The sequence below is a fragment of the Giraffa tippelskirchi genome, chromosome 12, assembly GCF_054371585.1.
Source record: "Giraffa tippelskirchi isolate mGirTip1 chromosome 12, T2T-mGirTip1v1.2.pri, whole genome shotgun sequence".
Classification (NCBI taxonomy): Eukaryota; Metazoa; Chordata; class Mammalia; order Artiodactyla; family Giraffidae; genus Giraffa; species Giraffa tippelskirchi.
The window spans coordinates 120,519,401-120,538,272 of NC_137286.1; the positions used below are offsets into that span (position 1 = coordinate 120,519,401).

The 18,872-nt window shown below is 41.5% G+C and overlaps 1 protein-coding gene across 3 annotated transcripts in view; it reads right to left on the reverse strand.

Annotated features, from left to right (window-relative positions):
* EDNRB (endothelin receptor type B) overlaps positions 1–18,584 on the reverse strand; it is a 30,534-nt gene extending 11,950 nt beyond the window's left edge. The window contains exons 1-2 of one of the 3 annotated variants that reach the window (XM_081550052.1): positions 18,266–18,584; positions 16,942–17,473 (exon numbers count right to left, since the gene is read on the reverse strand). In XM_081550052.1, the coding sequence (XP_081406178.1) occupies positions 16,942–17,421 (480 nt within the window). In that variant the 5' untranslated portion in view covers positions 17,422–17,473; positions 18,266–18,584. Of the gene's footprint in view, positions 1–16,941; positions 17,991–18,265 lie in introns of those variants that run through there. The other 2 variants (XM_081550051.1, XM_081550053.1) reach the window with 2 other exon arrangements.
* Positions 18,585–18,872: the final 288 nt, after the last annotated feature.

Sequence of the window (18,872 nt, forward strand, 5' to 3'; positions counted from 1 at the left end):
TTGGCAAACTTACAGCAAATATGCTTTTACTAGGGTCGGAAAGTCTGCAAGGCCATGCAGATCACGCAAGAGTGAAGGTAGCCAGGTGCAAGAAAGTCACTGGTGTCAGGAAATAATAGAGGGCAGAGGGATCTGGGGTAAATCCTGTCTAAAAGGAGCCCCTGCTAATAAACACGATGTGATTGTTGATAAGAAATCCCCAATACTAAAATATCTTGATTTTTATCCCCAAATTGGAATGTTTATATAAAATCTCACAATTTATAAAAATTGTCAACTAATTCATATTTTTGAAAAAACAAAAACACTAACAGATAAAAACATCATGTTAACAAAATAATTTTATGTGTCAGACTAGCCTCTAATTTGTGACCTCTGGATTAATGGGCTGGCTCATGACTCTGCTTATTCATTTTCTCATTCAACAAACATGTATTCAATACTCACCATTTGCCAATACCATTTGGAGTATGGGGGCCTATCAGTGAACAAGGCAAACTCCTTGCTCCCATGGAGCTTACAGTCTAGTGAGGGAGGCAAGATAAAGAACACACAAATACTTAATATGGTGTCCACAGGATTTGTAGCACTTTATGCGAAGAGCTGACTCATTTGAAAAGACCCTGATGCTGAGAAAGATTGAAGGCAGGAGGAGAAGAGGACAACAGAGGATGAGATGGTTGGGTGGCATCACTGACTCAATGGACATGAGTTTGGGTAGACTCCGGGAGTTGGTGATGGACAGGGAGGCCCGGCGTGCTCCATGCAGTTCATGGGGTTGCAAAGAGTCACATACAACTGAGCGACTGAACTGAACTGAGAAATTGTAATGAAATTTGGGGTGCTTTCTTGTTTTAAAGATAGTTTTGATGTGGACCATTTTTAAAGTCTTTATTGAATTTGTTACAATATTGCTTCTGCTTTATGCTTTGATTTTTTTGGCCGTGAGGCATGTGAGATCTTAGCTTCCCAACCAGGTATCCAACCTGCACCCACTGCATTGGAAGGTAAAGTCTTAACCCCTGTACCACCAGTCAGGTCTCTCTCACAAGAGGCAAGCTTCAGTAGGGATTTGACTAAAATAAAAGAGTAAGCCATGCAGACTGTATTCTAGGCAGCTGCTGCTGCTGCTAAGTTGCTTCAGTCCTGTCCGAATCTGTGCGACCCCATAGATGGCAGCCCACCAGGCTCCCCCGTCCCTGGGATTCTCCAGGCAAGAACACTGGAGTGGATTGCCATTTCCTTCTCCAATGTATGAAAGTGAAGAGTGAAAGTGAAGTCTCTCAGTCGTGTCCGACTCTTCGCGACCCCATGGACTGCAGCCTACCAGGCTCCTCTGTCTATGGGATTTTCCAGGCAAGAATATTGGAGAGGGTTGCCATTGCCTTCTTCATTCTAGGCAGAGGAAAGAGCAAATACAAAAGGCCCTGAGGTCAACATAAGCCTAGTGAGAGGAAGAGATGAAAAGAAGTCTCTTAAGACTGGCTGGAGTGGTCCAGACCAGTCTAGATGTAGTTACAGGGAGGAGTGTGATTTTTTTTCTTTAAGGAAATCCATTGCAATATTTTGAACAGGGAGATGGCATCATCTTTTTTATGTTAAAAAAAATCACTCCAGGGACTTCCCTGGTGATCCATTGGTTAAGATTTCACCTTTCAGTGCGGGAGTTGCAGGTTTGATTCCTGGTCAGGGAACTAAGATTCCTATATCCCGTCTATAATCCTTTCCTCTCAGTTGCACAAGGTTCAGCCCACGATCTCTCATCAAATCCTCTTTTCCTGACTATTCTAGTCTATCATTGTCTGTCTAGTCTATTCACAGTCTGCCATACCGCTTTCTAGTCTATCTTGAGCATCCAGAATGATCTTTTTATGTTTTCAGAATGAGAGGGTTTTTTTTTTTTTTTTAATGTGGACCGTTTTCTTTCAAGACTATTGAATTTGTTACAATATTGCTTCTGTTATCTATGCAAACCAGAGTAAACCAGAACATAAATTGCTTCTGTTATTTATGTAAACCAGAGTAAACCATAAATAACAGAAGCAATAGTGTAACAAATTCAACAGTCTTGAAAGAAAATGGTCCACACACACACACAAAACCCCTCTCATTCTAAAAACATAAAAAGATCTCTCTGGATGCTCAAGATAGACTAGAAAGTGGTATGGCAGACTATGAATAGACTAGACAGACAATGATAGACTAGAATAGTCAGGAAAAGAAGATTTGATGAGTGATCGTGGGCTGAAATTTGTGGTGCCTTGCAACTGAATGGAATGGATTATAGACGGGATGTATTTTGAAAACAGAGCTAGCAGGATTTGTTGATGGGTTGGATATAAGATGTGAGGAGTCAGAAAACTCAAAGAGGTTGATCATGTGAATGGTGAAGACATTGACAGAAATGTAGAAGACCCAGGATCCGGCAAATCTGAACCAGCTACAAGCTCAAGATGCTTTAGAAGACTTTTCAATTACCCTTGAAAACATAATAAAAAGATTCCAACCAGTTGAAAGAATCCTTCCAGACCCTGTTTGGTGTAATTACTGCAGCTAGGTGATAGTCTTTCTAATCATTTTGTCTTCATATGTATCAGAGGGGGAAGAAAAAGGAAAACTAACATTTACAATGGGCTAGGCACTATTCTAAGCCATTTACCTATGGTATATCATTGAATCCCCAAAGCAATCCTATAAGGTAAATTACTATAACCTGCATTTTAATAGGTTAAAAGACTTAGAGGTACTTAGAAGTTTATTAACTTGCTGTGTTGGCTTTAAGGTCTTTCCTGATGGCTCAGACGGTAAAAGAATCCACCTGTAATGCAGGAGACTTGAGTTCAATCCTTGGATCAGGACGATCCCCTGGAGAAGGGCATGGAAACCCACTCCAGTATTAAACATGCCCACAAATTCTTCGACAGTCCTCCCTTCAAAAGGTGAAGCTCATTTCCCTCCCCTTGAAGTGGGGGGGGGACCTTAATGATTCGCATTTAGTGGATAGAATGTGGTGGGACTGATGACACCTGACATCTGAGACTAGTTCATAGATGGCATTATGGCTTCCTCCTTGCTCTCTCTTGGATCATCACTTTGAGGGAGTTTCCATGTCAAGGAGGAGACTCAAGGATCCCTGTGAAGAGCCCAACATGGCAAGGAACTGAGGCCACCTGAAAACAGCTGGCACTGATTTGCTAAGTGTGTGAGTGAAAAGATCCTCCAGCGTTGGACAAGCCTTCTCATGACTGCAGCCCCACCAATAATTTGACCCTCCTGAGAGACCCTGAGTCAGGAGAACCCAGGTCTCCCGCATCGCAGGTGGATTATTTATCAGCTGAGCCACCAGGGAAGCCCAAGAATACTGGAGTGGGTAGCCTATCCCTTCTCCAGCAGATCTTCCTGACCCAGGAGTTGAACCGGGGTCTCCTGCATTGCAAGTGGATACTTTACCAACTGAGCTACCAGGGAATATATTTGTCCTTGGTCACTCACTTAAGTGAGGCTTCCTGCGTGGTGCTTGTGGTAAAAGACCCACCTGCCATTGCAGGAGACATAAGAGATTGTGGGTTTGATCCCTGGGTCAGGAAGATCCCTTGGAAGAGGGCATGGCAACCCACTCCAATATTCTTGCCTGGAGAATCCCATGGACAGAGGAGCCTGGAGGGCTATAGTCCATAGGGTTGCAAAGAGTTGGACATGACTGAAGTGACTTAGCATGCGCACACATGCTCACTTAGGTAAGTAATAGATTCACATTTCTGATTATAGAATCTATAAGTTTTGAAGAAGCCTATCTTAGATGAAAAATGTTTAGAATTAGATCAATATTGGTATTTTAAAACCCACAATTATGTGTCAAACAATGGTAAAATATCTAGATACAGGGTAAAATTTTCTTCTAACTCCCTAGCTATTTTATTCATCTAATGTCCAAAAATTCAGATAGCTTCAAGTATTTTATTATCTTGAACAATCTCTAAATATGCAAATGTGAGTATCACAAGGTACAGTCATCAGATGAATCAAAATGAATGAGTGTTCGGTCACTGAAGGGAGAGACGTCTGGCCAATGAAAATGAGTTCTGTGTTGAATCCAGGCTCTGTTTTGAGGTTATTATTGCTTTTGGCTCAGACTAGACATTGGATGATTGCTCTTCATACCACTGGGAGGCCTGCAGTCCAACCTCTGACCCAAGTTATCACAGGGGACAGGGAAATACAAACTGAAAATTGTAGCAATTCTCTTCAAGTTCAACACAGAGATAGTCAGAAACCTAATCACAACCGACAGATTACAATTTTCTAATCCACCCTTCCAAAGGAAAAGAGACTGCCAAAAAACCCTTCATGATTTCAATCCAGACATGAATGCTGCCAGTCCTAAGAGGCCACAGAAGGTGGGGACGGATTGCCCATTCCTATTGTTTTGTAGACTTTGGCAACCTCTGCTTCTCTCATCAGAAGGCTTTGTGGAGACACCAAGAAGCCTGATCTCCTGTGACATAGACCATGCCTACTGTTGAAGCTCATCTCAGTCTAAATGGCCTCCATCCAGAATTGTCTTGGCAGTTTAGGGCTTGGAGCTTATTAAGAATGGAAAGACATTAATCTCTTGCCCTGAGTAGAGGAAAAGCTGTGAGCTTAAAAAAAATAAATCTCAACCAAGATGCCACTTTAAAATTTGGTGAAAGAATGTTCTTAGAGGTTTTCATAATTCTTGGAAATTATTTCACTATTTCTTGACAAAAATAATGACACCCAATGCCTATAATCTGAAGGTCAACGATTCAGTTTCCCCCTTGGTAGAGGAAACTGATTCTCTTTTGTTGCAAGAAGAAGGAAGTCTAGCTTTAAACCCAACAATAACACATTCTTATTTCTTATTTGCACTTTTCATCATTCACTTAGATAACTTAAGGGCAAAATCTGAATACTGAAGACAAATCACGCATGTAATCAAATCTCTCTGATTGCAAAAAAAATGTCAAGGATCAATATTGTTTCTAGGTCCTTGTCACGTAACTTAAATGTTTGGGTCTTGTTTGAAATTAAGTTTGAATACATATTACTTACCATTTATCAAATGTGAGCCAGTCAGAAAACATTCCTGTTACTGACACTGGTTTATAATGGTGATGGTTCATTTGAGAAAGAGCTTTTGTTAGTGTTGGTCCTAGGAGCAATGTAGTGTCCATTTGACAAATGATAGCTTGTCCTTAGGCTTGCCTCTTTCCCCTAAAGCTTCCACTGCTTTGCTAGCACATTTCTTTTGTATAAATAAACACAAATAAACAAACAAATAAACACTAGATTGAAAACAGTCATGGTCATACTGACTATAAGGTTTCTACTCAAAGATGCCCATGATTTCATAACTTTATGTTGAAACAGCTGTTTGAGAAAGAAAAAGGCAACAGAATACAAAAAAATTTCATATCATATTGTAAAATTATTTTTATAGTACATAGTTTGTACTATGTACTATATACTATTATAGTATATACATATTTTTATATTACGCAGTTTAAAAATTTCCAAAAGGATAAATTGTGTGAACAGAAAATCAATGTCTTTTCTTTAAAGGTATTGCTAAATGAGTCCTACAAAATTTTTCCAACTGGGGAAATTTATATTTTCCAATTCTCTTTTTAATTAAAAATTACATTCTTGAGAAATTAAACGGAGAAAATCCTATTAATACATACCACTCTTAATACCCAATGGAATCTAGCCCCATAGGGTCAGGAAATGCCAAAGTTAACCATCTTGCACTAACAAATGTTCAATTGTCTCATTAACCATAAGCACCATTCACCTTTCTATTTTTCAAAAAAATTAACAGGATAATCTAAGCTTTAACTGTTTTTTAGTTTCAGAATGTTCTACATTTTTGGTGGCTAGCATAGTGCCTGGCACGTAGTGACTGCTTATTAAATGTTGTTGTTGTTCAGTCGTTAAGTAAAGTCTGACTCTTTGTGACCCCATGGACTGCAGCATGCCAGGCTTCCCTGTCCTTCACCACCTCCCGGAGTTTGTTCAAACTGACATCCATTGAGTCAGTGAAGCCACCCAACCATCTCATCCTCTGTCATCCCCTCCTCCTGCCTTCAATCTTTCCCAGCATCAGGGTCATTTCTAGTGAGTTGGCTCTTAATGGTGAATGAATGAGTTCATGGATGAATTAATGAATTTGATCATCAGACAGGCATCTTGTATTAAGACTTGTCATGAGTTTTTCAGTTCCCATATTTGAAACAAATTCTTCTGAGTATTGAGATGACTGCGCTTTCTACTGACTGATTGATTTTGTACTGTCTATTCCAGGATGATCAAGTCTTCTCGACACATAAAGCCAGGGCCTCCGGAAATGAGGCGTTGGCTCTTCTCTGGGAGTTCCGCTTGCCAAGCAGACAGGAAAAAGTGGAAAGCAAAATTCCTCCCCTCCCCTCTCTCTCTCCTCCTCAAATCTGTCAGGGAAATGACTGACATAGAACAGAACCCACTATTTCTCATTATCTGATGGGATTCTATGAGGTGTGTTATTTGTAAAGGTGGTGGAGATGAATGCGGCAAGCACAGAGATGCTTTTAGGAAGGTGGGTGAGCAACGCATTAAAAGTAACAACCAGGGTTACTTTGTCAGATTGCTATCTGTTCCATCTGGTGATGAACTGTGAACATTTCTTTCAAATGAATGATATTATAGAAATATTGTTACAGTCAGAGTCAAAAGAAGGAAATAATGGAGTCGTTGTGTTTCAAAGTTTGGGGAAGGGTGTATTCTTCTGCTTTTATCTCTGTTTCCTGTGGCAGATAAGAGTTTTTCTGCATTTGAACTGGCGTTTTAATAAGATAAGACACTCTCATTCAAGGATTTCCCATGTCCCGTCGATCTCCCTTTCTTTTTTTTTCCTTTAATTCAAACTGGAGCTCTGTGACAACCTAGAAGGGTGGGATGGGGAGGGAGGTGGGAGGAAGGTTCAAGAGGGAAGGTACATAGGTATACCTATGGCTGATTCGTGTTGATGTTTGGTGAGTACCAACACAATATTGTAAAGCAATTATCCTTCAATTAAAAATAAATAAATTTAATTAAAAAAAATACAGTGAGAGTTTAAGCTGTAGGTCAAGTGCGCAGAAAGTATTTTCTTGACATACATGGTACTTGTGCCCTGGGGACAAATATCAATTACAAGTTCCATCTTACATCCATTAAAATGCACTTAATCACTTAAAGAATAGGCCAGAGATGCCATTTAAATAGACTATAGTATGAACAGCACCCCCTGGAGTTGTGTGAGACAGAGACCCTGTCCCTAGGAATCTGTTGTGTGCACTACAGCAAAGAAAGGGCTTTCCACCTCTCTGAAAAGATGCCTAGGACTGGCTGAAATAGATGAATGACTCCATTAAAATGAGTTAAGTTTCTGGAAACAAAAGCTCTAAGAGAAGCAAAGAGACAGAAAAAAAAGATAAAAAATAAATATGTCTTCAGAGTAAATTAACTTCACCTTAAATATATATCCCTTCTCAGGTTACAATGAAATTTATTTCCACATCTGTAACAGGCCAATAAATAACTGGATGGCTACTCTTCTATTAACTGAACCTAAAAACTTATCCTCAATTTGTACTTAAAAGCTTTCACTGACATGTCACATATGTTGAAAAGATTCAACTAAGAGCATTAAGAAATGCTATTCACAAATCTAGCTTTATGGTCAGATTCACTTCTCTGAGCTGAATCTTCTAAGATCACTGTGAAATCTGAAGAAACTAAAGAATTATAACCTGATGATCTCATGGCTCAGAAAGTGACTCTCAAACTTAATAAATTCAACAAATCTTATTAAGTCATTTCATGTCTTACTTAAACCTAATTCTATCTGGAGAATGGTTTATGGAATAATCTGTGCTTAGCAAACATTTGATTACTATGGAAGTCAAAAGCTCTTCAATATAATTTAAAAACACTGTGTGAGGGGGAAGGAGATATACAGAACCTAAACACCCAGAGAATTGGGTTCCTCCTTTCTGGAAAGTAAAATGAAGCTAAGGAGGAGAGAAGTAGAAACACAAGAAGGAGATGGCACGAGTATGTCTGGACAGGAATCTTGGGGACAAAATGCCTCAGTCAACTTTGCTGACATATTTCTTTCTTTTTTTGATGTGGACCATTTTTAAAATATTTATTAAATTTGTTACAACATTGCTTCTGTTTTATGTTTTGGATTTTTGGCTGCGAGGAGTGTGAAATCTTAGCCCCCGACCAGGGATTGAACCCATACCTTCTGCACTGGAAGGCAAAGTCTCAACCACTGGACCCCCAGGGAAGTCCCTGCTAATAATTTCTGACTCAAGAACAATCCTCATTCTCTCTTCTTTCTACCACCACATTTTGGCTATTTTCTTATTTCTTTACATTTTTGCCAGAGGATCTTTTAGGAAAGAGAAATAATAAATCTCTAAAATAAAAACATTAAAAAGAAAAAAAAGTCTAAAATTAGAGAATTTTTTGGCTAAGGTACATCCATATACCATGCTCAGCTATCTCCCAGAAATAACCAACCTCTTCTTAACTTTGCGAAGTCCTCAAAGAAAGTGCTTCACATCATAAATTATATCTAGAATCGTATTTCAGCTCAGGCTATATCTGTCAACACCCTTGAAAGCACCTAATCATTGATTAGTATTAGGCATGTTTCTCTAAAAATCATCAAACATTGCATATTAGCTACACGGTGGAAACCTTATTTGGTTTTCTTTAGAGAATGAGGACCCTGGCTCCCTAGCTTCGAAACAACATGGTCTTGGGTGTATCACCCTCTTGTACAACTATGGAAATACCTTCAGTCTTGAACAATTCGTTTAAAATGAGCAAAGAAAAAAATGTAAAGCCTTTGATAGACAAGCCTTACCATGTTGAAAGAGACATTGCCTTAACATTTTAAGAGCCTTAGATTCATGGAGTGACAGATCAAAAGCAAACACAAGAAGAATCATAGTGTTAACCCCGGGAAAACTTACATTGTCCATGGCCAAGAGTTTGCCAATCATTTTGTCACAGGCATCCGTGGGCAAAATGCGAAGCAGTGAATCAGAACTAGGAAGTCTTGAGTTTCTGCGTTATTTGACATCTGCTATCGACCTCTTATTCCGCGATGGCCAATAGCCTCATATATGTAGAAAAAAGAACAAAAATCTCCCTTTTCTTTTTCATTTGGACAGTTACAAAAATATGAGTAGAATGTCTGTCAACAAGCATTTGTCTACAGTTGACTGTTACAGGGTATTGGAGTGTTAGTTACATTTATTAATTGACTCAAGGTCATTCAAAACGAATAGTCTTACTCTTTATTAATACTTTTAAAATGTTACTGCTTCAAATATGATTAATTTGTGATCCTTAAAATTTTTTTTTTTTTTTTTTTGCTGTAAATAAATGAATCTCAAAAGTATCTAGGTTCTGTTCTGGGTACAAAATGCTTCTTCTACTAACATATCTCTGTGTGCTCAGTTGCGTCTGACTCTTTGCGACCTCATGGACTATAGCCTGCCAGGCTCCTCTGTACGCGGAATTTTCCAGGAAAGAATACTGGCATGGCTTGCCATTTCTACCTCCAGAGGATCTTCCTGACCCAGGGATAGAGCTTGTATCTCTTGCATTAGCAGGTGGATTCTTTACTGCTAAACCACCAGTGAACCCTAACGTATCTCCAGATATTACTAAAATGTCACTAAAATATCACAGTTACTTAACTGGACATATGAATAGTATTGTTATCTTGGGCAAAATTAGACTCACGTACTCAATGACAGGGGCTTCCCTGGTGGATCAGCAGTAAAGAATCCACCTGCCAATGCAAGACACACTGGTTCAATCCCTGAGTCGGGAAGATCCACTGGAGAAGGAAATGGCAGCCCACTCCAGTATTCTTGCCTGGGAAATCCCCTGGAATGAGAAGCCTGGTGGCCTGCAGTCCTGGGGGTTGCAAAAGAGTCATGACTCAGCAACTAAACAACGACACCAACAACAACTCCACGATACCTTTACTTCTTGGGTTGCTCTATACACATAAACTTCCATTTACTAATCAGAGAAGTATAACTTTGAAAGTTAAATTTGATGGTGTTCTGTTCACTTGTACTTCTAATTATGAAACTAGTTAATCATACACAGACTTGTTAAGTGCTAGAAGTAGTCTAAGATTGGAAAGTGAGACAGGTGATTTTGATTGAAATATAGCTTTGATTGTGTCACAAGCAGGAAAGCCTGACTATCTGACAAGGTCACTACAAGGTCATTTCACTCAAAACTCATTTGAGGGTTCAGTGAAGCAATTCCCAGTTTGACATACCAGCATTTTAATGTTACGTGTATTCCACCTGAAGTAGTTAAATGTTAAAGATCAGTAGTTTTTGCCTCTCAGACCTATGAAGGCAGCTTCTTTGCCTCCAACAGTGGCCTCCAAAATCTTAACAATAAAACCATCTAGAACACTCCAAACAGGTCACCAGTTTAATTTTTAGAAAGCTCTCCACTGCCACTAGACATCTGATGATACTTGGATCCTTATCAAAATAATGTCCATGTAGATATCTGTCATCAGTTTACAAGGAGATTTGTTTTCAAACGCAATTTGTGTGTGTGTGTGTGAGCTCTGTTGTGCCTGACTCTTTGACTGTAGCCCACCAGGGAAAAAAAAGTCCTTGGAATTTTCCAGGTAAGAATACTGGAGCAGTTTGCCATTTCCTTCTCCAGGGATCTTCTGACCTGGGGATCGAAACTGAGTCTCATACCTTTTGACTCTTTATCAGTAGGGCCACCTAGGAAGATACTAAATGCAATTTGCTTACACATAGAGGAAACTATATTTCTGTTATTTACTATATTTATGTTAACTATGTATATTAACTCAGTTATCCATGTAACTACAGCACAAAGAGAGTGAATTTGTTACAATTTAAAAGTTCAATATTTGCTCAAGCATTTTTAACTTCTTGAGATATTAAGAAAAGTTGAAGAAATTTTAACTTCAACCTGCATTCAAGGTTTTTTTAAAATATCACTGCTAATCCAAACCAAGCAAACCAACTAATCAACCAATCACTAGCAACACATAAAACTTCACAGCATCTATAAGTACACTCAGCTCTTCCTACGCAACTTTGACATTGGTGCTACTCCAGGATTCTATAGGCAACAAACATCTAGATTATTTCATTCATTTTAGCCTTACAAGAAGGACACAATAAGTAGTTTGTGAATAAGGAGAGATTCACACTCCCATCAGATACTTAAACACTAGTTTTTGGGTCAGTACATACATAGCCCATATAAATACTGGCCTAGTGATTCATGTTATATATTAGAGACAGACATTGATACATGTATATGTATTATATATGTATGTATATGTGTGTATATATATGAGGGCTTCCCTTGTGGCTCAGCTGGTAAAGAATCTGCCTGCAATGTGGGAGACCTGGGTTCAATCTCTGGGTTGGAAAGATCCCCTGGAGAAGGGAATGGCTACCCACTCCAGTATTCTTGCCTGGATAATCCCATGGACAGAGGAGCCTGGCAGGCTGCAGTCCATGGGGTCGCAAAGAGTCAGACTTGTCTAAGCAACTAGCACTTTCACTTTTAACTTTTCATATATATATGAAAGTGAAAGTTGCTCAGTCTCATCCTACTCTTTGTGACTCCATGGACTATACACTCAATGGAATTCTCCAGGCCAGAATACTGGAGTGGGTAGCCTTTCCTTTCTCCAGGGGATCTTCTCAACCCAGGGATTGAACCGGGGTCTCCTGCGTTGCAAGCAGATTCTTTTAATGTCTGAGCCACCAGGGAAGCCCATATATAGAGGTCTTCTGACCAGGGCTCTCACCAGGGCTTCTGAGTCAGGGAGGAAATCCTAATAGACAGATGTTGCTGGAGACTCAGCAAAGTGAAGCTCTAAAAGGGTTTCAGATAATCATGTGAAATGCTGGAAATAAAAGCTTATTTCTCCTTCTCAGCAACACACACTGGGGTTGTCACTGTATTACATAAGAGCATACAGATGAAAAGTGAAATGCAAGCATCCAGAGAGGATGTTTAAAAATATGTAAGTATATATGTATATACATATTAATATGTAAATATATTAAATGTTATAAAAATGTATAGATAAGTAGAGAGGTGAATATCACTGGTTACAGTACCTGGTACAATGTAACCAAGTAATACCAATAAATGTAACCAATGTAACCAATAAGTGTTATTAAAATGTGTATGAGTGTTTGTGTGAATAAGAATGGAAACTGTTTTTTTTTTTTTTTAGCTTTTGCCATTATAAGCATAACTACAAATAACATCTTTGTATAGCTTTGTAACATCTTACATAAACTCGTGATTCAAACTAAGAGTACAACAATAACTTTGGGGGACAGTATAGCAATGTCGATCAAAATTACAAAGGCACATATCCTTTGATTCAATAATTCTAATTCTAGAAGTTTATCCTTCAACTATAGTCACACATACATACAAAGCCATACAAAAAACTTATTTGTAGTCATGTTTATAATGGCAAAAGCTGAAAAACAAAACAATTTCCATTCTTATTCACACACACTCTCTCACACATTCTAGTAACATTTATTACTTGGTTACTTTGTACCAGGTACTGTGACCAATGATATTCACCTATCTGCTTATCTATACATTCTTATAACATTTAATGTATTTATATATGAATATGTATATACATATATGTGCATGTTTGTGTGCTCAGTCGCTTCAGCCCTGTCCTACTCTTTGCCACCCCAGTGACGGTAACCTGGCAGGTTCCTCTGTCCATGGGATTTTCCCAGCAAGAATACTGGAGTAGGTTGCCATGCCTTCTTCCAACGGATTCAGGGATCGAACTCACATCTCCTGTGTCTCCTGCACTGGCAGGAGGATTCTTTACCGCTGAGCCACTGGGCAAGCCCATATACACATGTACTTATATATTTTTAAAGATCCTCTTTGGATGCTTGCTTTTCATTTTCATCTAGATGCTCTTATGTAAGACAATGACAGCCCCAGTGCGTGCTGCTGAGGAGAAGTAAGCTTTTATTTCCAGCATGCTTACATGCCTATCTGAAGCCCCTTTCAAACTTCAGTTTGCTGAGTCTCCCACAACCTCTGTCAATCAGGATTTTCCTCCCTGACATAGGAGCCCTGGTAAGAGGACTGACTCTGTCTAGAAGTTTCCAGAGAACAGTTTCTTGAAGGAGTTGAGGCAGAGGAGACACATGCCCTGAGGTTTGCCAGCGCTCAGAGTAGTGCCTCCCTGAGAAGTCCCATCTCATTTCTACAGCTGCATCAAGGAGCATGGCTTTCAGCCAAATCTGTGAAATTTTGTGTTTTGTCAACTTTATTGAGCTCTAGAATTACTGAACTCCAGATTAAAGTTACAAATTCATGTTGAAGTTTCTATACCCTGGGTAAACCAATAGATGAGTTGCAGTATTCTATGAACCCTCAGAAATTGTGAATGTATATTATATTATGTATTAATTATAATGCTCAGATGGTATAGAATCCACCCGCAATGCGAGAGACTCAGGTTAGATCCCTGGGTTGGAAAGATCCCCTGAAGAAGGAAAGGGCTACCCACTCCAGTATTCTTGTCAGGAGAATTCCATCCTGGTGGGCATGGGGTCACAAAGAGTTGGACAAGACTGAGTGACTAACACTTTTTCTTTCATACATAAATTATCTATTTATATATTAATTTATATGGCATATAACATAATTAACTGGATTTTCAAGAGACTAGTAACACCCCACAAAAACAAAATTAGAAGTCACTAGAGTACCCCACTTTAGGCTAAATTTAAATGACACTCATAATTCACTTAAGTTCCTTTGTGTGAAGTATAATACTTGACTACTGTGAAATTCTAAATGCATTTTTTAAAATTCCTTATATAGTGACACAATTATTTAAAGAAATAAATGGCTTTTAACTAGTCCTAGATTAGGTGTTTTTGTAAATAAAGACTTTAGAATAACAAACAGTGGTATTATCAATGTTATACATTATAGATCATCTGAGGGGAATTTCAGGAGATAGAAATCTTCAGATGACAAAGTTAAAACTGAAAATGCTTCCCAAGTAGCCTACTGTGTGGTAGTGTATCACACAATTGCACCATTATACTCCAGCGAGGTCCTAACAATATCCCAGGTTGGAGGAGATCATGCTGTGAGCAGCTCAATCTGTGCAGGGTGGGAGGACCATGGGTTCTAGGGCCAGAAGGCCTGGGTTCAAGCCCTAGTTTCATCACTTTCTCGTGGTGTGACATCATCAAGCAAGTTACCTCTTCATCTCTTGAAAATGCAATTTCCCCATCAAACAGGGGTGATAACAATACTCCCTCCATAAGCTTTCTTGTAGTGATTGAAATGAACAAAACCAAGTACACAGTGCATAATAAATGGTAACCATTATTATTACATTATGTCTCAAGTGACATATATTTATGCATATTATAAACATAAACCAAAGGCCACTATGTAGGATTCAGTGATGGCAAACCTAGCAACAGGACCTAATTCTAGGTGATGGATTTGTTCATAGGTAGTAAGGATGACTACAGGGCCAGATTTGTAATGACTCATTAGTTTGTTTATTTCAGAAACAGAAACACAGGTTGAACAGACTTAATGGTTTCAGGGAAAAGAATGTAACTTCCTAGGGAAATCATAAAAGAATTTGAAAGGGAAGGAAAACCTGTGTGCCCCTGAGGGAACAGGCTCCTCTCTGGCTTATTGAATGTAATAATTTGGCCAGGCAGAGAAAGTAAGATGGTCCTAGAAGAGCTGATTTACATCTGGTGCCCTCAATCCTACCTTTCCTACAGGATTTCACCTGCCGGCTGACTTAGGAGTTAGGAGGATATCTAAGTGGGCTCACCACATGGGGTTTCCTGGCACCTTCCTTAACAGATCTTTCACAAAACTAGCAAAACTAGATGTAATCTCCCTTTTCAGAAGGATCTTATGATGCTGGGAAAGATTGAGGTCAGGGAGAGAATGGGGCAACAGAGGATGAGAGAGTTGGAGAGCATCACTGACTCAATGGACATGAGTTTGAACAAACTTCAGGAGATGGTAAAGGACAGGGGAGCCTGGTGTGCTGCAGTCCATGGGGTCACAAAGAGTTGGACACGACTTAGCGAATGAACAACAATAAAAAATCACTTATTTTAAAGTTTTTCACAACACTTTGTACTCTAAAGTTTCTTAAGTCAGGTTTGAGGAATGCCTCTGCCACATTGGAACAGTAAGACTTGGTCTGTAGGACTCCTAAAATGGGGTATTTTTGGTTCTAATGGAGATGGGACTGCATGTAAGGGACACATTTCAGCCCGTGCTTCTCCCAGAAAATCCTTGGAGTTCATCAGAGCTGGTAGTCATGCAAGAAATTAGGATTTCATCTATTTATCCCTCATTTCTGGGAGTGTTCTTTCTAGGACCTGGCTCCTAATCCAAACACTATCTCTAAATCTTAAAAATCTATAGAATTCCTTAATGTATGACATTTTGGATTAGGATTTCCAGAGATTCCTAAAAGGCAACTTAAAAGCATCCTATCTGGTAACTTCTGTCACAAAGCTCCAAGAACTCCCCACAACCCTTTCCTAACCCTACATGCCTTTTTCCCCCCTTGTACTGAGCCCAGAACTAGCTTTAGGCAAATCCCCAAAGTACATTCCGAGTCCCTCACACATTTGGTTCTGTGTTTATGGGTGACTTTCTATTGCTGATTATGATGGAGATGCAGAGTTTTACATATTTGCATAGTCCTTTAAAATATTCCATCTCTTTTTCCCTTAGGCTGTTTTCTCAATGCCACAAAATTCCAGTTGGTGGGTACTAGCAGCTTACTGTAGAGTTGAGGACACTGAGGTCCAGAGATGCTGGGATGTGTTCAGAGTTTCAAAGTAAGCGAGAGTCAAATCATGTCGGTGTTTGTGTCATGCCCTAGCTCTTCATGCCCATTTCATCTGATGCCAGTGGTAATCAACACAATGATGTTAGCTACTGAAACTGTGACAGACTGAAATTGAGTGTTCTTGGTCTTGTCCACAAAGTAATTGATGGGGTGCAGTTTGCACTGTGGAACCTGACAGATTGGGCCTGATTTTCCTCAGCTCCATCACTTACTGCTTGTGAGACCTTGAGCATCGTATCATTGATAAAATGGAGTCATATCTACTCATAGGTTGTCGGAAGGAGGAAAGGAAAGTAACGCATTTATCCCCATGCTTGGCCCATCATAGGCATTCAGTAAAGACTAGATACAATACAGTCAGTCACAGCAGATGAACTGTGTTTTCCCACTCACCTGTCTGGCTCTCTTTCTCCTAGGCCATTTGTTTTCTAAAAACCTATTCGCTTCCCAAGGTTAGTATGCATATGAATCACATAGGTATTTTAAGATGCAGGTTCTGATTTAATAAATCTGGGGTGGACCTGGAGCTCTAACAAGCTTTCAGGTGATAACAATCTGCCAGTCCATGGTCCATCAATCTCTGAGCAGAGAGAATATACCTTTGTGAGCTGAATTTAGGGACAAGGTCCTTCAAGACCAGTGCCTTTCAAACTTTACCTGGAGGGCTTGTTAAAATACATTTCTAACAAGTTCCCAAGTTATATTTAGGCTGCTGGTCTGGGGACTATGCTTTTTCTAGGCTTTGGAGGGGGCTAGTGAAACCAGAAGGGTGTTTGGTTCCAATGATTATTGGAAGTATGGGGGAAGCGTGGGGTGTGGGGCCTGAGTGTGGAGGTGGGGGAGTTGGGGGGATGGCTCTTCTTGAGGAACCTCCCTGCAAAGACTTTCCCACCTTCCTGGTCCTAAGGGTGCGCCCTCCCATCCCAATCCTAGCAGGCACCCCTTACCTTGTAGGTATTGATGGGGATATCAATGATAATGTGCAGCAGGTCTCCGAGAGCCAGGCTGGCTATCAAGATATTTGGACCGTTTCGCATGCACTTGTTCTTGTAAATGATTCTCAGCAGCGTGGAGTTTCCGATGATGCCCAGCACGAACACTAAGCAGGACACCACCGTGTTGATGTACTTGAAAGTCTCCTTGATCTCTATGGGTCCATCGCACGGGGGTGGGGTGCGCGGTGAGATTCCCGCCATCCTTCCCCCTCTAGGCATCTGCGGTGTTGCGGACGATCGCGGCTCGCTGGCGTTGGACCTCCAGGGCCAGGAGGTCTCAGTCGGGGTCTCCATCATCTCTCCGGTCCCCAGAAGTGGCTGAGTGGCCCTGGCTGGCGGGAATTCCCTCTCTTCAGCTTGGATCCCCGCCACGCCGCAGGCAAGGATCAGCGCCACCAGGGCGCGTCCGCATAAGCTGGGCAGCGGCTGCATGCTGCTGCCTGCTCCAGAGGGAGTCGGGTGGCCGTTCCTCAGCTTTCCGAGTCTAGAGACCAGCAAGGGAAGGAAGACAAGACACCCGGGTCAGCGTCCCCAGGCACGCTCCAGCTATTCCGGAGCGCAGCCGCGCCCGCACTCTCCGCGCGCGAAAGTAGTATTCATTCGAGCTGGCGCTGGAGTGGGAAACTGGCGCGTGGGACTTGCCTGCACCCCTAGACCGTCCCTCCAGAGCCGGCTTTCGCTGGTTTTTCCTCTCCTGCGTCCCCTGAGGGGTAAATGACTCGCAGTGGGGCGGGGTATCCTGGAAGGGGTGTGACGGGGAGGGAAGGATGGGTGTCCAAAGCAAAGCTTTGAGCTCCTGGCGTGCGCAGAGGGAGCAGTATTCTTTCCGGCCAAGGGCGCGCGGGGACGGGGGAAACCAAGGCACCTAGAAATCAAGGGCATCGCCGGTCTCTGCATTTGACTCCACAGCAACCTCGGATGCAGCGTGTCTGGACTCTCAGACCCCTTCCTTCCCAGCTGCCTGTGGTCAGGCTCCTCCGCAAACCGCCCCCCCCCCCCCCGGACTGCGCCGGCTGACTCGGAAAATCTCCCGGACATCTCCACTCGGTCTGATTGGAAGAGTCTACATCTGGATTAACTCGGAAGTTTCTATCCCCTCTGAGTGACTTCAAACACTCAAGCCCTCACCTTCACTTCAATCCCATTTTAATCTGCTGTAGCTACACTTAAAAAAAAAAAAAAAAAGAAAGAAAGAAACCTAACAAGTAATCCAAACTGAAGCCCCAGGATAAGGTTCAATCACAGATTTGAATTAAACACCAAGCAGAACGGTTACCTCTCGGTCCGGACGCACCAGGCTGAGACCTCCTTCCCCCGGCGCGCGGCTGGGTTCCCTCCCGGCCTCCCGGGAGCAGAGCGCGCCTCCCTTCAGCAGCGGGAGGGTCTGGCTCTGACGAAACGCCAAGGGAACGCCTGACCGTGTAGCCTCCGCAGTTTGCTCGGGATCCTTGCTGTCCCTAGACAAGTACTTTTATTCATTCGTCCCTTCCCCATCAATCACCACCAGACTCCTCCCGTCCCTAGCGACCGCGCAGCAACCTTTCCCCTGGGGCGACGCCTGGACAGCATCAGTTGGACCTGGCCGCTGCCGCACTGGGCAGTCCTCGGCCAGAGATGAGTCCTGAAAGGCTGTGGACTTGTCCTGGCTCAAAGCACTTCAGATGACCAGCCTCGGCCAAGGGCAAGTTTTTACACAACTCCTGGCCCTCGAGGCTCCAGACTGGAACCTGGCTCTGAATTAAATGTGTTTAATGCCCGCTTCCCAGGTGGTGCTAGTGGTAAAGAACCCATCTGCCAATGCAGGAGACAAGAGACTAGGGTTGCATCCCTGAGTCGGGAAGATTCCCTGGAGGACGGTATGGCAACCCACCCCAGTATTCTTG